General features: G+C 39.2%; 2 protein-coding genes across 13 annotated transcripts in view; both read left to right on the top strand.

Annotated features, from left to right (window-relative positions):
- Window positions 1–4,055, top strand: part of COL4A3 (collagen type IV alpha 3 chain) — an 86,445-nt gene extending 82,390 nt beyond the window's left edge. Inside the window, exons 50-53 of the mRNA XM_040229862.1 lie at window positions 583–760; window positions 888–1,002; window positions 1,946–2,118; window positions 2,966–4,055. Coding sequence (XP_040085796.1) covers window positions 583–760; window positions 888–1,002; window positions 1,946–2,118; window positions 2,966–3,050 — 551 coding nt within the window. The 3' untranslated portion in view covers window positions 3,051–4,055. The remainder of the gene's footprint in view (window positions 1–582; window positions 761–887; window positions 1,003–1,945; window positions 2,119–2,965) is intronic.
- Window positions 4,056–17,841: 13,786 nt separating this feature from the next.
- The window catches only part of MFF (mitochondrial fission factor), a 28,287-nt gene continuing 18,359 nt past the window's right edge, over window positions 17,842–27,769 (top strand). For 6 of the 12 annotated variants that reach the window (XM_040228461.1, XM_040228460.1, XM_040228456.1 and 3 more), the window contains exons 1-4: window positions 17,842–18,018; window positions 21,110–21,221; window positions 23,121–23,341; window positions 24,363–24,532. In XM_040228461.1, coding sequence (XP_040084395.1) covers window positions 23,161–23,341; window positions 24,363–24,532 — 351 coding nt within the window. In that variant the 5' untranslated portion in view covers window positions 17,842–18,018; window positions 21,110–21,221; window positions 23,121–23,160. Of the gene's footprint in view, window positions 18,019–21,109; window positions 21,222–22,015; window positions 22,192–23,120; window positions 23,342–24,362; window positions 24,533–27,769 lie in introns of all 12 variants that reach the window. The other 6 variants (XM_040228449.1, XM_040228451.1, XM_040228450.1 and 3 more) reach the window with 6 other exon arrangements.

The raw sequence follows: 27,769 nt of genomic DNA, 5'->3' as shown, positions 1-27,769 counted from the left end.
CACTCTATCCCTCCCCTCTTGTATCCTCAAGTCTCTACATCTGTGTCTCCATTCCTTCCCTGCAAATAAGTGCATCAATACTTTTAAAAGAGAGTACATAAGACATTGGCCTCATGTCTAATATTCATTCTGGATTGTAAGCTCTAGAAGGAGCCAATCTAGTTGGTCTTCTTCAAAAACAATTTTCACTTAAATAACCTGTCTGCTGTTCAGGCTTAAAAGTAAAATCTGTTCCAAAGCTTGGCCTGGTTTTTGGCCATCATATACATATGAAGAACTGGGGATACTTTGAAGCAAAGACATTTTCTAAAAGACCTCCGCTAGTCCTCAAGTTCTAGATCAATAGAAAGGGCCCCAGAAGGTGTTAAAGGTGGAAGAAGGAAGGAGGATTTATGTCCCTATTGGATCTTTAATTCTTATCAGTATTAAAACTTTTCAATCACCCATTTTGCAAATAGCTCTTTTGTGTCGTTTTTCTCCAGTTTTTGCCACATGTTATGTTTTAATTAGCTTCTATCTAGTAATGATAATCAAAATAATTGGAATTCACTGAAAGTGATACCCTGTCTGATGTTTTATTAGGAACACTTGGCAGCTGCCTGCAGCGATTTACCACAATGCCATTCTTATTCTGCAATATCAACGATGTATGTAATTTCGCATCTCGAAACGATTATTCATACTGGCTGTCAACACCAGCTATGATACCAATGGACATGGCTCCAATTACTGGCAGGGCCCTGGAGCCTTATATTAGCAGGTAAAACCCCAGTCCCTTAGTTTCATGATGGCAACAGGTGAATCCCTTCCTTTGCCACAGAATGTAAGGCAGCACACCGTGGTGCAGAAAGTGGTGATGCAGCCGTATTTTTTGTTTCATGTTACAGATGTACAGTCTGTGAAGGTCCTGCAATAGCCATAGCTGTTCACAGCCAAACCACTGATATCCCCCCCTGTCCTGCTGGCTGGATTTCTCTCTGGAAGGGCTTTTCTTTCATCATGGTAAGAAGAAAAGAAACAGTACGTTCATAGTAAGCATTATCCATGGAATCTTATGTGGTCTCCAGGAATGATATTGTTAGGCATCAGAATGCACAATCTGCTGTGAATATTTGCTTGAAAATCTACAAATATGCTTTAAGTTTGTTTGTTTTTGTAAATAATGGAGCATTTTAAAAAACAGACTTCTCAGAAAGAGATTACCCACATATTCTAAGTAAGACTCTTTGAAGTTCCTATGAAGCTGGGAACTAAAAGGGAAATAGCCTTTTAAAGAAAAATTCTCCAGATGCAAGTACTAAATGAAGAAATCTATGGATTGACATTTGTGATTTTGATACCTGCACAGATGTGGTTGGTGATTATTCATATTTTGTGTAACATCATTTATGATACCTTATTCTCCCTTCTTTACTCAATCACTAATTCAACAAATATTTATTGAATGCCTCCTCTGTGCTATGACCATTCTAGAAACTAGGATACCAGCAGTGAACCGAAGTTCCTGCTCTCATGGAGCTTCTTTCATAGTGGTAGACATATAAGTGAGAAGACAACATAACAATAGTGCGTAGTGAGTTCAGATGGTGAGCAGTCCTATGGAGAAAATAAAGCAAGATGAGAGGAGAGACTGATAGGGATGAGGTCAAGGAAAGCTTTGTGGAGCAGGCCTCTGAATGACAAAAAAAGAACATGTCAGACCTGGGGGAAAAGCATTCTAGGCAAAATAAACAGCTTTTAGATTATTTTCAATGATTATCCTTCAACTTGGAAAGCACCTGGAGTGTTATAGTAAATTTGGGTAAATAAGCACAAGAAGTTTAATTCATGCTTTCTTTTTTTTGGGGGGGGGGGTGCTTCTATTACCAAAAAATAAAAAAATTAGAGCATTGAAAATGTGAGCACTATGCACAGAATTCTTATTTGGATCCTCTTCTTGTGATAGTTCACAAGTGCTGGTTCGGAGGGCGCTGGGCAAGCACTCGCATCCCCCGGCTCCTGCCTGGAAGAATTCCGAGCCAGTCCATTTATAGAATGTCACGGAAGAGGAACATGCAACTACTATTCAAACTCCTACAGTTTCTGGTTGGCTTCATTAGACCCCAAAAGAATGTTCAGGTAACTATTCAAAATTAAGTTTAATCTGATGACTCAACTGCATAACTAGTCAAAGGTTGCCTGTGTTAGATTTTCATTGCCCGTGTGCTGATGTACTCACGTTAAAAAAAAAAAAATCTCCCTGTGCCAATAAAATCCTGTTTAGCTTGGCACTCCCAGTGTACAGTTGGTCTAGAGTCGACAAGTAGCCCTGGTTTCTGCTACTGTACCAATAAAGACAAAAAAATATTATTTTTGTCATCATTAAAAATATTTAATATTGATGTATGAATTTATAGACCACTGAATAAACTACTAAAGTGAAAGTGTCAGTTGATCAGTCATGTCTGACTCTTTGCGACCCCATGGACTGTAGCCCATGGACTGCGGCTCCTCTGTCCATGGAATTTTCCAGGCAAGAATATGGGAGTGGGTTGCCATTTCCTTCTCCAGTTGATCTTCCCAACACAGGGACTGAACCTGGGTCTCTTGCATTACAGGCAGATTCTTTACTGTCTGAGCCACCAGTGGGCTCAAAAAAAAAAAAAAAAAAAAAAAACCACCTATTACATGATCTACTAATTTTAATTTATCATCTTGGAAGACTTTTGAGTATTACAGAGAATTAAAAAGGGAGCAGTGTTTTTTCAGAAGAAAAAATCTGTAAGTTTGCATTTGTAAGTTACTGCTAAATACAACTAAAATGATAAAGTGTTGACATATATATCTTTTCAGAAACATACCTCCCTGAAATAAAGTTTAGGTGAGCTACCATATTTATTAACAAGACTCAGACCCAGGATGTATTTCCCTTTTATCTATAAAGTGATGAGATTTTTGGTGTTTTTTCACTTTTTTTTAATTTCAGAAAACCCATTCCATCAACTGTGAAAGCTGGGGAGTTAGAAAACATAATAAGTCGCTGCCAAGTGTGCATGAAGAGGAGACCATGAAGAAATAAAGAAAAGATAAAACTGTTACTTTTCATCCTAAATAACCAAGTAATATTGCAGAACATGCACTTATTTAAGTATCTTTCTCTTGGAACAGCACTACAAAGTTTCTATTTGTTTCCCCGCACAACAAAGCCTTCTTTTAAGTTAGTTCTGTGATACTGGTCTCTAAATCTGTACTGTATCAAAGTTCCCTAATGCAAAGCACTAAGCTTTTCACAAAGTATCACCAAAATCGTGTATTCCACTTTTATCCAATGCATTAAGTAAATGGCAATTGTATAAAGTTTGATACTACAAGTGAAGAGCTATTTGGTCCACTGGATTCCCAGGATTCACCCCCTTTCTATTCCAGTCTTGGAGACTCAGGGAGGCTAATTCTGTTTTAGATTGCCTGATCACCTGCTTCCCAAAGCTTTAGACCCTGGGTAGGGAAGGGGATGAAATGGGATATTAGAGCATCATGAATAAACTAGACTTTCAAACCTGGTGAGTAATCTAAGACCTAAGGGAACCAGAATTGAATTGAGGCTCGTAGACTGTCTAGTGCTTTTTCAAACACACCCAAGACTAAGGCCAGAAGGGGGTTGCCCTGAATGGAATAATAATAGCCTTGGAAATACTGTATGGTTTTAGTTTACATTTTTTAAAAGACATTTTTGTTTGTCCATCAAATTCATTTCACTACAGCAATATAGCTTGCTTATATTCAAATAGATACAATTTTTGCCCTTAGTAAATTAACTACACCCACACAAATAACAAATTCCTTGATATGCACTTTATCCCCATCCCTATAAATGTTGGCGCATACCTTATAAACTAGCAGTTCAGCAACCCATGGAATAACTGAAGGCATTTGTTGGCTAATCAGGCTCAAAATATTTTTCATTTGCTCTAAATATTCCATTTAACCTGGGTGTTCAGAGATGTATTCTCTTATTAACTACATAATTCTTCCTTTGTTAAAGACATGTTTTTGATATTACACATTCTTATAAACCATTTGAAGAGTCCACTGTGTAAAAAATTTTGATGTACAAATTGTATAGTTTGGTGGTTGTATGTCTTAAAACTTGCTTTTCAGTGTGTTGATACATTCCCAAGTTTACCTAATTCAACTTAATATTTTATTCAACACCAAGTCATATCCCAGGCACTGCACTAAATTATAGACACTAGGGGATGAAAAGAGACTTGTTTCTGATCCAATATCTCAGAGAAGGTAACTGTTTCTGTTAAGAATTCTACATGTCTAAGTTGTTTTTCTTCCTTTTTTCCCTTTGTTCTTATATCTCATCAGAATAATTCAGCAGGCCTCAATAAAGGTTCAAAAATACTATTTATGCCCAGGGAAAGCCCATGACATCTAGCTTCTCCTAGGCATTACAGAAGCCAAGGTCTGAAAATGTTAAGAAAATGAAAATCTACAAAACCTTAAAGACCATTTATACTTGACAGTAGCACTATTTGATTAATCTCAGAGGCCAGATGTCCAGAGATAAAGCTCTGCAGATGCTTCTTAATCCACCAAGGTGGAGTTGGTGGTGCTGATATTTAAATTCAGGTTATTGTTTCAACCTCAGTTGCTTTGTAAATGAAGGTGTGACCCCAGAGGAAAGCACAGACGGTGACCTTGGTTGGCATCCTTCACTGCTCATGTGAGTGCTGTGAAGTGACTTTTACACTGAAGCTGAGAAGTGCATTTTACTTAGATTATTTGCTTAGACTCACCTTATACTAAGACTTTTTTTTTTTTTCTCTAAAAATATCCAACTTTCTTAATTGTACCATAATGGCATAGGGCTAGCTGATCTACACAAACCCTCTGTAGGTCAGCAATTCTCAAAATGTGGTCCCTGGACCAGCAGCATCAGCAGCATCTGGGTACTTGCCATCAATGCAAATGCTTAGCGTAGACATTTAGAATCAGAAACTCTGGGGGAAAGGCCCACAAATGCATATTTTAACAAGCTTCTCCAGGTGATTTCTGATTGAGAACTGTTCTAGGCAAACATGCAAGAAACTATTCTACAGACAGTTACCAGTTAAGGCCAACCAATATTGCTCCATCCATAGCTCTCTTTAAAGTCCAAAATCACAAGTGACCTCAAGGTCATCTAATTTTACTAATAAGTTAAAGCCCTATATTGGTGCTAATGGCAAATGACTGGCCTCTGCTTGTTCCCAGGCTCCCTCTTTTGTTGTCCCATTATCAGTGTTCAACTTCTGAGGAATACAAGTGATGCTAAAACATTAGATCCCAATGAAGCCATATTGAAAGTGGCTCAGTTCCCCTTCTAAGACTGAACATTGAAACACAGCTCATGAGCATTACTTTCCAGACACCCATCAGTAGTTTATAAAGTTATGAAGATTTAACTTTGTAGATAAAATGTAAATAACTTGTTTCTTTTAAATCTGGGGCTTCAACTTTGGAATTTCACAGTGTGCTGAAATAATGGGTTTCTCAGAGGTGTTTTTGCAAGATAAACATTATTAAATAACTTATTTATAAAAGTATTACAATAATTCTAAATTTGAATTTTATTGCTAATTTAACTTACAAAGATTTTTCTATGCATCCAGTGCAACTTACCACTACTAAACTTAATTTAATATTTACTCTATAACCAAATGAAATATATTTAAAATATATTGAATATTTTATATTATATCTTGACAGAATTTCAGTGTTGTACTAATATTTCTGTAATTACACCTTAAATATTATGTTGTTGTATTGTCTAAGAATAAAATGGAAAAATTTATATCTGGTCTTATTTTTTTTCAAAATATAAACAAATTAATTTTTTTGGATTGTAAAAATAGTATATGTTCACTGTAAAAAATAACAGTAATTATGAAGACTATATAAAAATTGCCATGATCTAACCCCTCACCCCCATCCAAGAAAATTAAGGTATTATCATCTCAGACTTTTTTCTTGACATATTTTCAAATCAATAGGTAAGAACTAATCAGTATTTATATGGATTTTTCTACATAAGTCAATGAATAGGCTGACATTTAGTTTTATTATGGATGTATTATGAACACTTTATTTCATATTTGTCCAGTTGTTTCCTCAGGATAAATCTCTAGGAGGAAAACTGCAAAAATCAAAGGAGTTGTAATCTTAGGCCTTTGGGATATATATATTTATATACACACACACACATGTTCTCCAGAAACACCAGCTAGAGTTTATAGTTGCACCAATACAATGTTATGAAAACATTCATCTCCTTATGCTTTTACCAATATTGGACATTGCTGTTCTTTCCCAATTTTGCCAGTCTCAATTTACATTTTGCTCATTATCAGCAAGGCTGAACATTTACCACTTTAAATTAGTATTGGGGTTTTTAATATATTTTAATTAATACTTGAGGGTTTTTTTTCCTGTGAAAGGGCTAATCATATCTTTATGCATTTCCTATTGAGGTATTTAAGGAGTTTTCATATATCAAGAGGAAAAGGTATAAATTACAGAAGTTATGGATCTTATATTTTGATGTTTCCCATTTATAATGCACTGTATTCAAGGAAAAATATTCGTAAAATTTCAAAGGTAGAGAACTGGTGAAGATGAATGCCCTTAATGTAAAAAAATCTGAACTCTTCACAGGTAAGGAACTTATGGGGTGTGTCAAACGACAATGAAGACATCATCATATGAAAACACAGAATGAATGGTGATGCTGGGTAATAATTCTAAGAAAACCAAGAAAATTGTTGCCCAAATATTTAGAAACAGTTTCATAATTGGACCAAAAAATTAATTAGAAAACATTTTAATGAACTTATTTTTACAAGCAGAAGAATGAATGCTGTGTTGAGTTCATTATCCCTACTTATAAGCCTGTTTATAAGAAAGAAGTCTTATAGAAAGTCTTCATCGGTCTCTAAGGGATTCCTTGTTGTTGTGCCCAAGTCGTGAAATCTCCCAATGACCACCAGGGAGCCGATATCCGATGCAAAAGCAAGAGTTTATTACCAAGTTCGAGCTGGGGCTCCCACCGATACGACGCAGCAGCTATAGGGAGGAGCCCTGAGCTCTGAGTTACATTGCTTATATAAGGTATTCTCCCGCGAAAAATTCGAAAACCGGGAGTCTCCCGGTCTGATTGGTCACCTTCTGGTGAAGGGTTAGGTGTTGAGTTCTGATTGGTTCTTATTTCCCAGGCCATGGGTGCTGATTGGTTCCCATTTCCCAGGCTTGATTCGATCCTGGGCTGGCCAAGGGTTCTGATTGGTTCGCAGGTGGTGGGGTGAGGTCAGGGGATTTCCAAAGGCTCTTGGATTTCCAAAGACTCTTTTCCCGAAACCTTACAAAATGGAGTAGCTTAGATTCTTCATTCCCCCCTTCTCTAGGATCCAGGACAGACCCAATCATGGGTCTGGGGTCAGCTCTATATTGTCTCCCACTAAGGGGACCATTGGCAAGGCCATATATTGGGATCTGCGCACCATAAGCTGCACCGCGTTGATGCGGCTTTTAATGAAGGACACTAGTTAGTTTAGTAAGCATGGCCTGAGGGTGAGTAGTAGTAACAAGATAATCAGGGGCCCCACCAAGGAGGATATGAGAGTTGTGAACCAGGGGGATGAGTTGAACCAGGATTCAAACCAATTTTGAGACTTTTTTTTCTGACTCAGCCCTTCTCTTATCTTGGCCAAGGACTCCCTGACTACCCCCAAGTGATTTACAAAAAAAAAAAAAACATTTTTCTCCTAACGCATCACATAGGCACCCTGAGAGACTTTATACTCAAGACACTTTTTGGGAATTGGGGAGGAGGTCTCTTTCTTCTGTAACTTCTTCCTGCTGTGCGTGGGCGTAGGCCTGCCTAGCAGAGCAGAAGTCTCTCTCTACCCGATCTAAGTTGGGGTTTTTCACATCTGAAACCAGTTTCTACCCTTGTAGTAACAGCAATTTAGTTGGCCCCTCTCAGAGATGAAATAGACAAGGGCCAAACAAGAGACCTAACAGGATGGTCATCTCTGGTCCCCGGGAACAGGAGGCAACATTTGGGGTGAGGGTTGCAGGGTTTGTGACCCCTTTTGATTGGTTGGTGGCGAGGCAACAGAGCTATGCTCCAGGAATCTTGTGTTCAGTCTGAAGTTACCATCTTCCACCTGGGTTGGGGCTCAAAGACATTGTTATGAAAATGGTTGCATCCAAGCCTAATACGACCCAGAAAACTCAAGTGTTTAGCAATACAAGGTCTAATCTGAAAGTACACCCATAGCATCACCTAGTTATTTCTCGGGATATCTGAACCATAGCTACTCTATTTTAACTTTTAATTGTAAACTTTTCCTTCATAGCCAAAGCAGATTTTACCATTAATGATGTCAGTGTTTCTCTAGGTACGAGAAGATGCAAGAATTGGGACTCAAAATCTTCTCCTGAAAAGATCTAACTATCTGAAGGCCTGTTCTGCCAGTTTTTTTCCAGAGCACAGTGCCTCATTCCTGATTTTCACCCTGAACTCCTTTCAGGGGCGTTGAAAGTCAGCAGTTGCAGCGGCCATGATTTAATCTTTGTAGATGCAGATTGCGAGTGTCAGTCTTCAGTTGGCAGAGCCCCTTTTTGCTCATAAACTTGACCATGATTATGAGGGGGGGCACTTCATGACCATTTTATCCCATGGTGCTGAGAATGTCTTTTCAGGTTTGGCAAAGATTCTGTTGACAGGCCACTCAATGTGCTGTTACTGGACTAGGCCATAAAACAGTATCTAAAATTCTCTGGACCACCTGTCTTACTAGCTTTTTGGTCCAGGAAAATATTCCCTTGTTGCTTCTTGCCATATCTAGAGTTACACTGTTACCATCATCGATCTCATATGGGACTATATATTATTCTATTAGAGGCCTCACACACACATTTGACAGCGTAAGAAACAGCAATTTTGTAAAACAGGGGAAATACAAATAACATAGCCAGCAGGATTAGTAAAGTCACAAGTAAGACTTATGTTAAGAACTTCCATTAGATGTAGCCTAGTATATCTTTAGGTCATCTGACTTAGTCTGCCCTGTAGAATCTTTATCTTCCAGGGAAATTATATGTTGGCACCATCTATAAGGCACATAGCCCAGTTTTCTAGTGTTACTAGACTGATTATCTTTAGTATGATTTACTTTATTTTTTTTTAACATAGTGGAGACTTTAAACCTAAATTGCTGTAGCCTGGTATTATCTATATAAATCCATCCCATAATTGTGGGAGATTTTTCCCTCCTTTGCAGAAACTTGTCTCGTTCTGATTGAGCTTGGGTAATAGAAAAAAACCTCAAATTTATAGCCAGAGTCAGAGCAGGCATTATTAATTGGCCTGGTGAGGGGATCCTATCTAGTAATATCACAGTGACCTGAATATGACTACTTTTTTTAAGTAAATTTTCTCAGGGCCAACCAGTTAGAGTCTGGTAGTAGAGAAATTTACCAAGGTAACCCAGAACTAGACACAGGTTATTGGCCACAAACCCAACAATTGGATTGATTTCTAAAACTAGCATAGGATCAGGCCTATGATAGAAAAGCATTTGACTTATATGCAAAGGTCTAAGAAGAAAACATAAATGATCATACGAATCAGGTCCAGCATCTTGGGGAAGCTGTCTACCTCTGATGTTATCGTCTTCTCATCCTGGTGTAGTGTAGTTTCTCCTGATAAAAAGTCCTTCCATCCATGTTGGAGACAGTCCCTTAAATTATGTCTTTTTCCAGTCCTGGTTGCAGGTCATGAGGCATCTGATCTTCATCCAAAGATAGATTACTGAGATAAGCTACAGAAACAAACTTAGGGTGTTCTTTAAGAATTCAATTAAATTTTATATTAACATCACATAACAGCAAAGAACTATCTAAGAGATGAGTCTTATTAGATGCAGACCTCCATTAACAAACTGGTATTTAACATTTTGAATTATCTTTTTCTCCTTAAAGTTACCCTTATTTTTATTAAATATAACCAAATTAAGGCTAGTTTGTTTGCAAAATAGGTCTGTTCTCACTGATTTTGGTCTGATGATTTTTATAACCATAATTGATCATAGGCTTTTTATTTTGCTGAAACATTTATAGAGTCTCAGACTGAACTTTTAAAATAAAACAGGGCTGGGAAACTCACACCAAAGGCTTATCACAGATTTTGCCTAACAAATCTAGGTGAATTCTTCCCTTTTTAAGGTCTCAAAAATTTCTTGAGATTTTTGTATCTGTGAGATAACCTTCCTAACTCATTTGATAAACTTACTGGAAACCTAAGAACTTCCAATTTTTAGAGGAGTCAGAAAATATAATTGTTTTGTTTATAACGTTTAATTTTACCAAAGTATTGTCATAATTAGTTTGAGAGGAAGATTTTCCCTACTCCCTGAAAACATAAGATTCAACTCCATAATTTTTCAGATAGAAACCATGAAAGTTATAAGCATATTCGCTGGTTTATTCAGTCCTTTTGCTAACTTTTGTGAAGTCATCAGGTTTTCCATTAAAATACCAGGACATATCAGAATGTTAAAAACTCCATATAATTTTTAGGATATCTGTATTAGTAATTTTACCATACATTATAACATGAGCGGATTTATTACTCATCTGATAATCCTTTCCATGTAATTTAACCAACCAAGTAAGCACAGTTTAATATCTCTCTTTGGGATGTTCCTGGGGCCCTCTGAAACATCCCAAAGTTAGCTAGAGATTAAAAGAATTTCAAAAGAGTTCTATTTAGGAAGTTTTATCAAAGAGATCAATTAAAAGGGTTTAGAACATTTGGTCAGATTTTAAGTTACGCCAATCTGGAGAAACTATTTTAGACGGATATTTTTAAAGAATAATTATTCTTAATAGAGTTTATATAAAAGCTCATATCTCATTTACATTTTTAGAAGTTTTTTTTTCACTTGAGGTAATTTCCTTGTTGACAAACTTGTAACAGATATAATATTTAACTCATATTAAACCTAGGTACAATGAAAATATTTTACTTAACGTTAAGTACTCTAAGACATGTCTATATTAAATAGGTCAACAAACAAACATTAATATCAGGTATTTAACATTGAATATTTCCCAGTTCACATAAACCTGGAATTTATTGTTTAATTTAGAATTACTTGATTTGTAAGCGCTTACCTTTTTTTAAGCCAAATAAATACAGCTCATATACAAAAATATTACCAACACATATTTAGACAGATACAGCGTAAGATCTAGCTTCAAGTCTTTTTTTTTTTTTTTTCCTCAGTGTCAGGAGTTAGAGATGGTCTAGATAAGTATTCCTGAGAGCCCTGGTCTCAAGGCACAGGGAAAGAAAATCAAGTTTTAACAAAATGGCAGCAGGTCTAAACCATATGGTTGCCAGACAAAGCAAAATTTTCTTTTCCAGGGGATCTTTTTGACCCAGGGATCAAACCCATATTGCAGACAGATGCTTTAACCTCTGCTCCACCAGGGAAGCTCTTAAATACAAAAATACAGTCTCTCAGAAAACCTCCTATAGAGACACAGAACTTCAGATCTAAGTACTAACATCAAAGATTTCAAGGGAGGAAAGGAAGCCAGGTTGAAAAAGGGAGAGGAGGCGGGGGGGGGGGGGGCAAAAGGGGTGGCCTTACAGACGTCTCCTGCCACCTACAGATACCCAGGCGTTACGGGACTTTTCCCTGGGCCTCCAGAGAAGGGAGGACTGGAACTCGGCCCTACCAGAAATCAGAACCAGAATTCGAGTTCTCTGCCAAGAGGAGGTGATCAGTCTCCAATCCTCAGCTCAGGCTGAGGGCCCTTCGACCAAATTCCTGCGTCCAGGACCAGGGCACTAGAAAAACAGGGAAGGATTGGAAGGGTGAAGGAGAGGAGACAGAGAGAGAAGGGGAGAGAGATTAAAATCTCTTGTTCCTTATCGGTCGGGGCACTCTGGCCAGTTGTCCGTGTCAGGAGGAGACCAGGGACAAAAGGGTCCCAGTTGCGGCCGCTGGGTCTGGTCCATTGGCAGGCAAGCTGGCCCCTGAGTACCCCGAGTGGTCAGGATGTCAGTCTCGGCAAAGAAGAGTCCCTGCCAGAGTCGCCATTTGTTGCAGGAAGAGGGACCCCTTCCAGGGCCCGAAACTGGGCTCTTGTTTAACACTCGGAAAGAATTGTCTGAGGAGACACATGTGCTGACAAAGGGAACTTGGTCAGGTGTCCGATCCGCAGTCAGAAGATGATACCTCGGACTCGGTGTACAGTTCCCAAGTCAAAGGTGCCCTCTGAGGGCCAGCCTGTGCTGCAAAAAGTGATTAATTTATTCCTTTTAATTTCTACACTGAGGTCATGAGTGCGCATCTTGACCTCCTTAAAATTATCAGTAACCAAGGATAGAGGTGTGGGGCTAGAATGGTGTTGCCCCATCGTCCCTGGATCAGTCAGATGTTGGTAAATTAACACAGACAATACAAACAGCCACACAAACAGACAGAGAGACAGGAGAAATACACCTCCGGGAGTCTGGAGGTAAAACCGAACGACGATGGCCTCCGGCCGTTCAGCGGGAGCGACCCGCTATCGTCTACAGAGAACAGGGGCACTCCGTCCCCCCACGCCGGGGTCGGGGACATCTCCCAACGACCCCCACTGGTGACTCTCTGGCGCGTCCGCCTGAGTCGTACACGGGTCTCAGAAACCAGGCCCTACCAGGAGTGAAAAGAAAGACAGAGAAAAGCTTACCGGCTGCAGATGACTCTCCGGATCGGTCTTCCCGTGGAGCCAGTGGGAGATCCCGGACAAGCCCCCAAATGTTGTGCCCAAGTCGCGAAATCTCCCAATGACCACCAGGGAGCCGATATCCGATGCAAAAGCAAGAGAGTTTTTATTACCAAGCTCGAGCTGGGGCTCCCACCGATACCGTCGCAGCAGCTATAGGGAGGAGCCCTGAGCTCTGGGTTACATTGCTTATATAGGGTATTCTCGCGCGAAAAATTCGAAAACCGGGAGTCTCCTGGTCTGATTGGTCACCTTCTGGTGAAGGGTTAGGTGTTGAGTTCTGATTGGTTCTTGTTTCCCGGGCTGGCCATGGGTGCTGATTGGTTCCCATTTCCCGGGCTTGATTCGAATTTCCGGGCCTGGCCAAGGGTTCTGATTGGTTTGCAGGTGGTGGGGTGAGGTCAGGGGACTTCCAAAGGCTCTTGGATTTCCAAAGACTCTTTTCCCGAAACCTTACAAAATGGAGTAGCTTAGATTCTTCACTTGTAACTTATTGACAGGGCACTCGCAGAGCACTTAGTGTGGCTAGTTCACCTCAGTCTTACCCCAGCTCTGCTTACTGGAACCTAAAACACAACCAAACACAGAAGGCAAAGCAACTGATTTTGAATCATCATCGACATCGTTCAGTCAGTTGTGTCTGACTCTTTTTGACCCCAAGGACTGCAGCACGCCAGCCTTCCCTGTCCTTCACCATCTCCTGGAGTTTGCTCAAACTCATGTCCATTGAGTCAGTGATGCCATCCAACCACCTCATCTTCTGTTGTCCCCTTCTCCTCCTGCCTTCGATCTTTCCCAGCATCAGGATCTTTTCTAATGAGTCGATTCTTTGCATCATGTGGCCAAAGTATTGGAGCTTCAGCTTCAGCATCAGTTCTTCCAATGAATAGTAAGGGCTGATTTCCTTTAGGATTGATGGGTTTCATCTCCTTGCAGTCCAAGGACTCTCAAGAGTCTTCTCCGACACCACAGTTCAAAAGCATCATTGTATAGCACTCAGTTTTCTTTACTGTCCAACTCTCACATCCATACATGACTACTGGAAAAACTATAACTTTGACTACATGGAACTTTGTTGGCCAACTGAGGTCTCTGCTTTTTAATATGCTGTCTAGGTTTGTCACAGCTTTTCTTCCAAGGAGCAAGCGTTTTTTAATTTCATGGCCACAGTCACCATCTGCAGTGATTTTGGAGCCCAAGGCAAAAAAAAAAGTCTCTCACTGTTTCCATTGTTTCCCCATCTATCTGCCATGAAGTGATGGAACCTGATGCCATGATCTTCATTTTCTGAATGTTGAGTTTTAAGCCAGCTTTTTTCACTCTTCTCTTTCACTTTCATCAAGAAGCTGTTTAGTTCCTCTTCACTTTCTGCCATTAAGGGTGGTGTCATCTGCATATCTGAGGTTATTGATATTTCTCCCAGCAATCTTGATTCCAGCTTGTGCTTCAGCCAGCCTGGTATTTCACATGATGTACTCTGCAAGTAAGTTAAATAAGCAGGGTGAAAATATACGGCCTTGATGTATTCCTTTCCCAATTTGGAACCAGTCTGTTGTTTCACGTCCAGTTCTAACAGTTGACCTGCATACAGATTTCTTAGGAGGCAGGTAAGGTGGTCTGGTATTCCCATCTCTTAAAGAATTTTCCTAGTTGTTGTGATCCACACAGTCGAAGGCTTTAGTGTAGTCAATGAGGCAGAAGTAGATGTTTTTCTGGAATTCTCTTGCTTTTTCTATGATCTGACAGATGTTGGCAATTTGATCTCTGACTCCTGCCTTTTCTAAATCCAGCTTGTACATCTGGAAGTTCTCAGTTCAGAGACTATTGAAGCCTAGCTTGAAGGATTTTGAGCATTACCTTGCTAGCACGTGAAATGAGTACAACTGTGTGGTAGTTTGAACATTCTTTGGCATTACCCTTCTTTGGGATTTGAATGAAAACAGACCTTTTCTAGTCCTTTGGCCACTGCTGAGTTTTCCAAATTTGTTGGCATATTGAGTGCAGCACTTTCACAGTATCATCTTTTAGGATTTGAAATAGCTCAGCTGGAATTCTATCACCTCCACTAGCTTTGTTCACAGTGGTGCTTCTGAAGGCCCACTTGACTTTGCACTCCAGGATATCTGACTCTAGGTGACTGATCACACCATTGTGGTTATTCGGGTCATTAAGATCTTTTTTTGTATAGTTCTTCTGTGTATTCTTGCCACCTCTTCTTAATCTCTTCTGCTTCTGTTAGGTCCATACTGTTTCTGTCCTTTATTGTGCCCATCTTTGCATGAAATGTACCTTGATATCTCTAATTTTCTTGAAGAAATCTCTAGTCTTTCCCATTCTATTGTTTTCCCCTATTTCTTTGCATGCTCATTTGGGAAGGCTTTCTTATCTCTCTTCACTATTCTTTGGAACTGTGCGTTCAGATGGGCATATCTTTCCTTTTCTCCTTTGCCTTTTGCTTCTCTTCTTTTCTCAGCTATTTGCAAGGCCTCCTCAGACCAGGCTCAATTTAACCATTCAGATAAATACTACCCTCTCTAGGTTTTTGGAGACTAAGGTGTTTCTAAAAATGATAACACTGCTCAAAACCTTTTTAGAACTATTGCTTTGGAATTATCCTTAACTGCAATTTATCAGTCAAATAAGGAAATAGATCTCATTACTTTATACCCAAGACCTACAACATACTCAATATGGTTGCTCCATGAAAGCAGTGAGATGAGTAAGATATAGACCTTGGTCTCAAACATGGAACTTATCATCTGGTAGGAGAAAATAAAGCAAATGCATAGATAATTATAATATGCAACAGAATGTGACAAGTACTGTAAGAGTCAATAAACAATGGTTCATAAGTTGGAGGCCTTATAAAATCACAAAAGTGGATATTTTAGGTGGTCTTTCAAGGTTAGTTAGAATTTCAAGAAACAGAAGTTGACCAGAGGCAGGATGGCATTATAGGTGGCAGAAACAGATAAAGGTAAGTATCAATAGTTAGAAAAGTATGAGGTAATCTCAGAGAACAATCAATGATCAAGACTATATACATATATATCCTTCACACATGTAGTAAATGGAGTGGCATGGCAGGAGGTGAGGGTCATATTAGAGTTTAGAACACCATGGTGAACTTGCACATCATTGGTTGGTATTAGAGACCCATTGAAGACTTTGAGCCAAAGAGTAGAACGATCATACAGATGGTAATATGGAAGATTCAATATTTCAGGATCACAATCTTCATTTGAAACTTATTTCAGTTTCCTTGGTGAGGAATGGACAGGAGTAAGAACCAGATTGTAAGTACTAAGAAGTAGAAAGATACTAGTGCAGCAGCAAGACCCTCATTTCTAAAGGTTTTGGTCATAGCTTATTTAGCTTGGTATCTAAATTCCCCCAAAAGGTTGGTTTGGAATAGCTGATCATTCCTAAGATCGTCTGCACTTAAAGGATGATTTGTCAGTATTAAAAAGGGGCCCAAGAAGGAAATTCTCAGAGGACTTCCTAAGTTGTTTTAAAGAATGGTAACATTTCTAGATGTTACCAATATTCAACATTCAGAAAACTAAGATCATGGCATCCTGTCCCATCACTTCATGACAAATAGATGGGGAAACGATAGAAACAGTGACAGACTTTATCTTGGGGGGCTTCAAAATCACTGCCGATGGTGACTGCAGTCATGAAATTAAAAGACGCTTGCTCCTTGGAAGAAAAGCTATGAACAACCTGGACAGCATATTAAAAAGCAGAGACATTACTTTGCCAGCGAAGGTCTATCTAGTCAAAGCTATGGTTTTTCCAGCAGTCATGTATGGATGTTAGAGTTGGACTATAAAGAAAGCTGAACTCCGAAGAATTGATGCTTTTGAATTGTGATGTTGGAGAAGACTCTTGAGAGTCCCTTGGACTGCAAGGAGAGCCAACCAGTCCACCCTAAAGAAAAATCAGTCCTGAATATTCATTGGAAGGACTGATGGTGAAGCTGAAACTCCCAATAGTCGGGCCACCTGATGCAAAGAACTGACTCATTTGAAAAGACCCTGATGCTGGAAAGATTGAAGGCCGGAAGACAAGGGAACCACAGAGGATGAGATGGTTGGATGGCATCACCAACTTGATGGACATGAGTTTGAGCAAACTCTGAGAGTTGGTGATGGGCAGGGATGGCTGGCATGCTGCAGTCCTTGGGGTCGAAAAGAGTCGGACACAACTGAGTGTCTGAACTGAACTGAACAACTTTAGAGTATCTTTAGACTCTAGAGAAGTACATACTCATGCGTATGTCTTTAGCTGTTAACATCAAAGAATACAAATGTATTCTTTGAATTGGCTTCAGTCCGCCCCAGTGTTGACGAACAAGGTACTGACTTTCTCCTAGAAAGTTAGTGGTTATGTGATTGTCTGCCTGCAGTGCCGGAGACCCCGGTTGGATTCCTGGGTGGGGAAGATGCCTGGAGAAGGAAACGGCAACCCACTCCAGTATTCTTGCCTGAAAAATCCCATGGATGGAGGAGCCTGGTGGGCTACAGTCCATGAGGTCCCAAAGAATCGGACACGACTGAGCGACTTCACTTTCACTTTAAATGGTTAGACAACAAACAGTTCTTGGAAACTAAACAGGGCTTCTAACTACTGTGAAACCTAACTTCTTTTCCGAGATCCTTACCTTTAAGGGTTAGTAAGGCAGGTCAGGGTAGGGATCACTGTTAAGGAAGACACAGAGGGCTTGAAAAATCGTCAAAATTGGAGTATAGTGTTTAAGAATCACTTGCAGAGCGGGCGAAATATGCAGATTATTAGGCCTCACACCAGTCCTGATTTTGATGCGGACAGTTCTGAAAACTAATTATTTAACTAGCTACCGAAGGTTTACCTTTTAAACACGAGATGCGGTGGGCGCACTTTGCCCACAACAAAGATGTCGCGGAATCGCCGTCGTACAGCCCCGGTCCTCTGCGTGGGTCTTACGTCCGCCCTTCCTCGCGTCACATGACCACGAACCTGTCTCAACTACAGCTCCCGGAAGGGACCAGTCCCGGGCGTTCTCGCGTCTCTCTTTCTCTCCCCGCCCGCTGCGGGCGTCTCCGGCCGGTGATTTGCCCGGGCGCCTCCGTGCGCTTGGCCAACGGCCTCTGAGACCGCCCACCCGAGCACCAGGGGAGCCGGCGGGCGGCGGCCCTCGCCGGGGACCCTCCAGCGGGCCCAGGGGTGAGTGCTGACGTCTTCCCGACCCGGGATCCGCGGCCCGAGCCGGATGCGGGGCCTAGCGCTGTGGCCGGGATCCTCCGGCAATGGAGGGACCGGCTGCCCAGCCGGTCCGTGGTGCGGTCTTGGCCTTCCCCAGGGGCCTCCCCGATTCAACCCTGACCTTTCCTCCTTCTCGGGGCGTTGCTCCCCCCTTTTAGTGTCTGAGGAAAGCACGGGAGAGCAGCGCACCCTGCTGCAATCGTTCTGGGGCTAACCTTTCTCGCTTTAGTTCTGTGCCTTCGTTTGGTCGAAAAATTGAGTTTTCCACGTAGAAGATAGTTTCTGGCGTGGGAAACCCTAAGGGCGTCCTGAGAGTTACCACTCAAGCCTGTCATGCTTCCCAGCTGAGGTCCTGGTACCTTCCAGTATGACCTTGAATCCGACGCCTGTCTCTTTGAAAATCGTTTTTGGTTTGTTTTTAATTTACGTTGTGTGTGGGGAGGCAGGACGTGTTGGAGAAGAGAAGCCTTGTTGGAAGCCCAGGCGCCCCGGGGAGGTCCCTGGTCGCGCCGGCGGGGAAGCATCCTTGCCGCAGGTGTGGATGTCGGGAGGTGCTTCAGCGTTTCCTTCCAGGAGCTGGAAACTGGAGAAAGCTCGGATTCCCCTTCCGTCAGCGTGTGACCTTCTTCGTCTGCAGGACGAGTTCCCCTTTTGTGGTAGAAGAAAACCTCGGGCTGCCTCCTACAAGAGGCTTTCTCGAGGCAGGAGAACCCTTTCAAAAGTGGTGGCGTCTTTTAGTTGCAGAAGATAAAAAGCCTTAGCGCCTTTGTTTCAAATATAGAACCAGTTGTATACAGGCCTCTCACCCCACAGAGGAACTTTAACTGAAGGATCTTAAATGTTTTCTCTCCCTAGATGGAAAAAAACATTTCTTTCGGTGTTGATTGCATCACCTAATGAGATCCCAAAGGAAAAACCCTTAGGAAAATAGATTCGGAGAGAATTAGAACGATTTAGTTGTACCTCGGAGTCTCTGCCCGTGTAATTAAATTGCGTGTAGGACCTGCTATCTTTTTGGTTGCAAGCACTTGTGAGTTGGTTTTGCTCTTTTGTTTTTTTTTTTTCCCCAAAGGAAATTGTGTTTTCTATCCCTTCCTGTCTGATAGGGCTACCGCATTTTATGATTACAAAGTTTAGCGGTTACTGTCTTCCTTTTGGTGTTGAAACTTGTTTCCTGTGGATTGATAGCCTTATTTTAAAATTCGTTAACTCGTATTTTCCCAACTTTTCAGTGACTTTTCTTTAAAAATAAAAATGAATCCTGGGTTATTACGGTGTGATTTTCTTATACACCCATTATTTAAATGTGAAAGTCAATCAGTCATGTCCAACTCTTTGCGACCCCATGGACTATACAGTCCATGGAATTCTCCAGGCCAGAATACTGGAGTGGGTAGCCTTTCCCTTCTCCAGGGGATCTTCCCAACCCAGGAATCGAACCCAAGTCTCCCACATTGCAGACGTATTCTTTTGAAGTATAGTTGCTTGAAAAGAGAACTGAAATAGGGTGACTAGTATAAAAACCTTGAACTAGGTCCACACAATAAGTGACAAACAACCTGACTTTTTTTTTTTTTTGTACTTGGGGAATTATAGAAATCTTTGTAACCACAATCAACTTGACCCAAGTTCTTTCTGTGACTTCCTGGGCTGTGTCTTTCGATCCCAGCATTCTAATACAGAAAATGAGACTGTAAAGCTTGATTCATTATGTCCCCAAATTGGGGACACTTTCCGTCACGGGAAAGTGGATGTGACTTGACTCTAGGTGGTTTGCGGGTGAGGGGTTTTTGTGAGAGTTATGTTTTTGTTACCTGTTTTTGTGTGTGTGCATTAAAGGATTTTGTCTCTTTAGTTATCTCACAGAGACTCATGTACCTAGTAGATTGGAAGTGACAGAACTGGAGTTAATGTCTTAACTCCAGATGAGAAATTTATTTTTTTTTTTGCCAAAAGATACTACCAAAAATGTCATAGTCTAATGGGGGGGGGGGGGGATGAGATTTTGATTGAATTTGCTTAAGCAGAAAAGCCAGTAATTGGAACAGTACAATGTTAAATTGTATTAGAAAAGTTTAATCTACCTCGTAAGTAGCTCAGATTGGCTACAGGAGAATTTGGCTTTTTCTAGAAGTTGTCTTTTCAGTGTCCATCTTTGGTGATTTAAATCCATGATACTTTACAAACTCAGAAAGTCTTAAAAGCAAAGATGTTGCTGTAGAATGAAATGTTGAGACCTGTGGTATGTAGTAGTGGAAAGTTAATACGAAGGCTGAAATGTAGTAAATGAAGTGAAGAGAATAGCACATTTTGGGGGGATACTGTTCTAGCAATTTGCATCCCTTGTTTATTATTATAAAATTTCAGTTTATAATGTCTTAAGGCTATACTCCTTTTGAAGTGTCTCTTTCAGTGTTATTTCCAAATACAAGCTTTTACTGTGCTTCAGGTACACATATATGTTAAGTATAAGAAAGGTGTCTCATTTCTTATTTAGAATGATTCACAGAAATTGATAAGAGGTTACCTCTGGGGACCTGAGTTGTTATATAGCATAGGATCGGTGGGACACTTTATTGTTCTGTATGTTCTTGTGTACTTTGAACTGTGTGCATGTGTTACTGGTTCAAATTAAATACTGAATTAAAGTTATGAATGAAATGAAATACTGAATGAAAGTAGCTGGATGAAAATTTCGCCAGTGAATTTGTTTCTCCTTAATATGTGTATGTATATATACACTTATATATATATGCCTAAGTAGTAAGATTCTGTTAAACATATATATATTTCGTCAGCTATGTTTTTCTAAATTCAAATCAGAAACAGTAGTCTTTTATCTTGTATTAACTAGTGAATGGTTGTAGGGTTCTGTCTCCAGGCCTAAAATTGGTGGTAAGTTTGTTCATTTTTTCTTTATTTATTTTAGTGATTTTTTAATGTAAGGCTATGCATCTTTAGTGGCTTTCATCATTCAGAGGATGTCCAGCAATGAATCTCTGATGTCAGTATCATCTAGTTTTTCAGTTAGCTCCTGTTTTTTCTCCCCCAGGGACAAAAGTGGCTCTAAGTCCAGCACATGCACACTGAGGCAAGTTAATGGATTTAATATGAAGCACAGAAGCAGATAATGCCAAAGAGCAAGCAGTAATTGGTACACATTTGTGAGTAAAAATTGTCTCTTTTGGGTCTGTTGTGTTAGTCTTTAAACCATCTGCATGCCAGATCCTTAAAATTCACACATTTTGGTAGAGAATAAAAGGTGCAAGTTAGCCGTCATAATTAACCAATTGTCAGGATGTAGCCCCTTAACCAACCTCTAAGATCTCTCCAAAGCATGTCAGTGACGTGGAGAGAGTTTGAGATGTGTGATGTGTCTCTGATATGGAGTTTAAGAAATGTTCCCACTGTGACTTAAATTTATACTCCTTAATTTCTTAATTGTCTTTAATTTTTATTGACCTTGACTTAAATATAATATCTTTCGCTGAAAACTTAGTGTAATTTAGTTTTCAAAGTTATTTGCTTTTAAAGAAATCATTACTTATACATCAAATATTAAGCTACCACAAGTAGATTTTTCTGCCTTTTACATTATCTTTGTGATTTCTTCATTTGTACCTCGTCTAGAAAAGAAAGGGGCCCCCCCCCCACCCCGTTCAGAATATAATACTTAGAGGAATTTTGTGACAAAATGTTTTCTTCTAATCTGACTTCACATTTGTATATATGTTTGTTTAGCTTTTCTTGACCCTGTTTGCAAAATCATACTATAGTGACTATGCTTAAAATGGCCCTTGTGATTTTTGAGGTAGAGAAGAACTCTTTTTAGGAGAGATTTGAACATTGGTTTTGGTTGAAACCAAAAACTAATTTTAAGTAGATATTTACTTTGATCCATAGTTTTCATATGAAATGAATTGTTGAAATACTGATTTTTATTCTTTCTTTTTTACAGCTGGAAAAGCAGTGTCCGTGTTGTTATGTACACCTCCAAAAAAGTTCAGATCTGTAGGGGAATTGTTGTGTAAAGTAAACAACTCCAGGGTAGCAGTATTTTAATAGCTTTTATAGACGTGTATTTACTGTATTAAAAATGAGTAAAAGAACAAGCAATGACACATCACTAGGAAGGTCAGTGACATTTTATTCAGTTGAGCTGGTATTATAGGCTTGAGACATAGTGGCTTTAAAGCTGATTGCCCAAAGGCTAATCATCTTTTACATTGTGATCAATATTTTTTTATCTCGGGCAACTTCCTTTCTGCTGCTTTTCCTTGGAGCATGGATTCTTCTCTAATTTAGAAGATTTTGCAGTGCATATGTTTTGCCTTTCCCTTTGAAGGCATGTCATGTTTTTTTTTAATATACATGCAAATATATTCAGTACAAATGATGAATAGTGTGAACCTTTCACACTATGGTCCCTCAAAATGAATGCATACATTAAGGAGTTATTAATGTATATTCTTTATTTGATTTACAAAATTGCATCTCAGTCATCAGGTATACATTCAGTAAGAGAAGTTTTAATTTGTATTTTGTGACACTCAGGGGGTTGCTTCTTTTTTTAGTAAATTTAGAATTAACATTATTTACCTTCTGAATCTGATTTTATCATTAAAAACTTTTATTTTTTCCATGCATGATAGCAGTTTCTAATTTCATTTTTATAAAGTCCTAGCAGCTTCCCTTCAAATAATTCACTAGAAAGTTTCTATTTGAGTTTTATTTTCGGCAGTTTTTAGTTATAAGCAGCATGCCTATCTGCTTATGCAGTGAAGAGGAGAGTGTATGTATGCGCATATTCATGTTGTAGTTATACACAAATTTTAAAAATCTGCTCCTAAGTAATAAACTCAAGGTGCAACTAAGTGAGAAGGTATTATGTTGAGAAAAGCGTTTTCTTCAATCTTGTATTTTTCCTTTGTATGTGTTCAGTACTCAAAAACTAGAAGTCTTCTTGTGCTCTTTCTAAAAGGTATTGTCTTCTAACTTCACTACATAGAGAAGACAGGCATTTTAGCACTCATTCACCCCATCTGTAAATTTTTTGCCCACAGAGTGAGTGGGGCGGCCTTTCCTTCTCCCACTGCTGCTGAGATGGCGGAAATTAGTCGAATTCAGTATGAAATGGAATACACCGAAGGTATTAGTCAGCGAATGAGGGTCCCAGAAAAATTAAAGGTAGCACCACCAAACGCTGACCTGGAACAAGGATTTCAAGAAGGAGTTTCAAACGCTAGTGTGATTATGCAAGTTCCAGAGAGAATTGTGGTAGCAGGTATTTTATATTTGTTTATAAAGTTGTCTGATAAACCTTTATTTTATATATTTTTATGAAAACTTTTGGAGCTTTTCAAAATATTTAGAAAATGGATTGGGGCCCACTCTAGTATTGTTGCCTGGAAAATTCCATGGACAGAGGAGCCTGATGGGCTGTAGTCCATGGAGTTGCATAGCTAAGCGACTGAGCACATAGAAAAGGCATTGAGAAATGCAACTTTACATTTTCTTCAAAAAGTTTATTAATTACCATAGTCTGAAATTTCAAATGGTATTTGTTAATAGTGCAACTAATTATTGAAGTATTATTTACATACATAAATGTGTGTAATTTTAAATTGTATAGCCTGATGATTTTTGACAAAAGTATACTCCTATGTAACTCTAACAGTCCAGATATAGAACTTTTCATTATCCCACCCTGAACAGTTTTTTATTTAGTTCTTACCCCTCAATTCCAGGCAACCATAATCTCCTTTTTATAACCAGAGATCAGATTTATCTTTCCCAGAGTTTTGTGTGAATAGAATGATAACACTATATTATATACTCTTGGGTCTGGCTTCTTTTGCTTAGTGTTATGTTTTTGAGAGTCTTTGATATTATTGCTTTTATCAATTGTTCTTCCATTTTCTTTCTAATATTCCACTGTGTGGATATACCACAATTAGTTTATATAATCACTTGTTGGTGAACAGCTGAGTTGTTCCTTTTTTAGTGCTATTAAGAATAAAACTGCTATGAAGACACGTGTTTTCATATCGCTTAGGAATAAGTTGCTAGATCACCTTATATTATGAACAGCTGTCAAACTATTTTTGAAATTGGTTGTACCCTGCTATGTTCCCTCCTATCAGTGACTACGAGCACTCCATTTGCTCCGCATCCTTGCCAGCACTTTGTATTGTTAGCCTTTTTAATTTTAGCTATTCCTGGTGGGTGTGTAGTGGCAAATAACATTTGAATAAAACCAATATCTTTTTAAAAACCTCCCTCCTCTTTATTGTTTTTACTCTCAGGAAATAATGAAGACATTCCATTTTCAAGACCAGCAGATCTTGACCTTATACAGTCAACTCCCTTTAAGCCTCTGGCTCTAAAAACACCACCTCGTGTGCTCACGCTGAGTGAAAGACCGCTAGATTTTCTGGATTTAGAAAGACCTGCTCCAACCCCTCAAAATGAAGAAGTAAGTACTAGAGTTTTAACAGTATCTGAATTTGAAATAACATAGACAACAACAAAAGTGAAGGAGGCGTCAAGAGCCTATAAATCATGTCATTAGCAATATGTAATGATATCCTTCTGCATGAGCCATTGATTGCTATAAATTCTGGTTTATAGATACTCAAAATAAGATACTGTGCTTTTTTTTAAATTTAAATATCATATTTCAGGAAAATGACAATTTTATGGAAGGCATTAACATTCATGGGGTCTTTAAGGAAGAGCTTTTATGGCTAGGAGTCACTTTAAGCAGTACAGAAAATTTGGGGAAGTTTAGCATGGGAAAAAATTAACGCATCACTTTGTTATAAGAGCTGTCTGGCAGCTGGCAAAAGCTCTTTTTATCCCCTTGACACTACCTATCCTCTTGCTTGCTCCGAAGTTTCTACTGAGTTAGTTATCGTGTTATCTAAGGTTACTAGCCCTTTTGATCTCAGTATGGCAGTGTATGGACTTCCTAAGCTGTTAGTAGCGAAGTTCAGATTTTGCCTTTGCTGTTGACTTAGGGCCAGTCTTGTAAAACCCCTTTGCTGTGATTTCTGTAGTTGCAACTTTTTCATTATAATTCCTCAATTCCTGTGTTGTCATGATTCTAATAAAAGACAATATGCGAAGATAAGTTTTTATTGGTAATGAAACTGCCTTCACATAGTCCTTCCTAGGAAGGTAAATCATGCACACGGTCTACGGGAGTGCAGTCTCCCAGGACTAGGTGTGGCCTCTTCCTAGGCTGGAAGTTTGTGCTGAGGTGGCTCAGATAATATAGGTGCCAGTTTAGACATTCCATATATTTGCTTGATGAAAAGTACTGACTTTGAATCTTCACATGATGAAAACGCATTGAGGTAAATACAGCAGGACTGTATTTAACAGACATCTTTTGAGCTTTTGTGTAAGACAGTGCAGAAAGACACGCTTCCTTCACAGTGGTCTGAGTGAGGGAAAGACCTTTATGGCTGTGAATAGTACTGTCTTGGAATGAGGGTTCTGCCAGAAGAGAAACCCTCCCTTTGATATTCCTTTAGTTTTATTTGCCTTCTGGTCTTCATGATCCAGACACTGCTTGGTGTGAATAACCAGCCTGAAACAAGCTGAGCACTGTCATGAATGACTATTTTTATATTAAAATAATATTTTATTTTAAAATAATAAATAAGTGGCACTTATGTTTTTGTAAATCACCTCCTTTTTTCTGAATGATTAAGGATGAGTGATAGAAAATTTTCTACCAAGATTTCCCTCATTAGACCTAGATTCTAAGCCTGTGTGGGGTTTACTCCTGCAATCATTATGATATTTAGTCAAATGTGATAAATGTCCAAAATGTATAGCACTGAAGTGAAAAACTGAGCCTGAGAATTAGTCTTAATTTTGAGGGCCTACTTTGCTGCTTACTAACCACATAATTTTCATCTAGTTGTTTAACTGTTCCAAGACAAGGCTCATTTCTAAAATAAAGAAGAGAATAATGCCAAGTACATAAGATTACTGATAGTATGTATAGTATGTAATTAGGTGTAATAATATGTATAGTATGGTGTATGTAATAATATGTATAGTATGTCTAGCACATGGTTGTAATTGATGTTAAAAGATCAATAGATACAAATATCATTGTTATAAAAGTTAGCATCTTCTGGCAAAAAATATGGAAATAAGTGTCTTATCAACAGGTGAATGGATAAAGAAAATGTAAGATACACACAGAGACACACACAAATACAATGGAACACTACTGAGCCATAAAAAAAATGAAAATTTGCCATTTACAACAGCACGGATGGACTTGAAGGGCATTACGCTAAGTGAAATAAGTCAGAGAAAGACAAATATGATATGATATCACTTAGGTGTGGAATCTAAAACACGCAACAAACTAGTGACTGTAACAGAAAAGAAGCAGACTCTCACATACAGAGAACAAGGGGTCGGCATGAAGAACTGGGGAGTGGGAGGTACAAACTATTGGGTGTAAGATAGGCTACAAGGATGTATTGTACAACACAGGGAATGTAGTTGGTATTCTATAATAACTATAGAGTGTAACTTTTAAAAATTATATAAAAAAAATAAAAGGGACCATTATAGGGGAAAATACTAAGGCATCTGAGCAGATTCTTAAGTAAGAGATAAGAGCTGAATAAATCTGGAGAACCAGTAAACAAAGACCTCATGGACATTGATTTGTCCAAGATTAGTTTTTATATATTAATGCCTTCAAGTAATTTTGACTTTTGGTTTAACTGTAAAGAACTCTTGCAGTAGGCTCCAAGCCAACTCCTTTTCTGTTTTTTTTTTCCTTTTGTTCAGATGGGTAAGTGGTTCATAATCATAACCAAATTTAAACCACGCTTTGAAGTTATGTGCTGCTTAATATGATTTTAAGTTTTGTTGGCATGAAATACAGGATTTTTTCTGCTCTGATGGTGCTTATACCCTGGTGATCTATTCCCAAGTCTTTTTTAAGAGCATTAATAGATGCTGGGTTTGCATTTTTGAGAATGTTAATCTTCAAGTCTGTTGTTTCACACACCAGTTGTCATTTATAATAAAATCTTTTTTTTTTTAACCATTAAGTTGCCAGAGGTGTTTTTTTTTTTAAGCAGAAAAGTTCATGATTACCATTGTTTCAGTTATCTCCTGTGTGTGTGCATATTAGTCACTCCTTCGTGTCCGACTCTTTGTGACCCCCGTGGACTGTAGCTTGCCAGGCTCCTCTGTAGATGGAATTATCCACGCAAAGTACTAGAGTAGGTTGCCATTTTCTTCTCCAGGGGATCTTCCCAAACCAGGGATTGAACCTGGGCTCCCACATTCCAGGCAGATTCTTTACTGTCTAAGCCACCAGGGAAGCCCCAGTTACCTCCTACTGCCCTTTAAACCACCCTAAAGTTAGTGGCTTGAAATAGAAATTGCTTATTTTGCTCATGGATTTTGTGGGTGAGATATTTGCATCAAGCCTAGTGGGGAAAGCTTGTTTCTGTTGTTTATTATCTGGGCCTAGGCTAGGAAGTCTCAAAGGCTCGGGATGACTCAACAGCTTGAGGCTGCATTCATCTGAAGGCTTACTCACTCATAGGTCAGTTGATACTAGCTATTGTGTAGACCTCAGCCAGAATTACTGACTGGTATAACCGCACATAGCCTTTCTGTCTGGCCGCTTGGGTCTTGGTGCTGTTGTTCCACACAATGAAAGGGG

This window comes from Oryx dammah, unplaced genomic scaffold, assembly GCF_014754425.2.
Source record: "Oryx dammah isolate SB20612 unplaced genomic scaffold, SCBI_Odam_1.1 HiC_scaffold_27, whole genome shotgun sequence".
Classification (NCBI taxonomy): domain Eukaryota; kingdom Metazoa; phylum Chordata; class Mammalia; order Artiodactyla; family Bovidae; genus Oryx; species Oryx dammah.
Note: the sequence above shows the minus strand (reverse complement) of the source record. Positions and strands in the feature narration are given on the sequence as shown.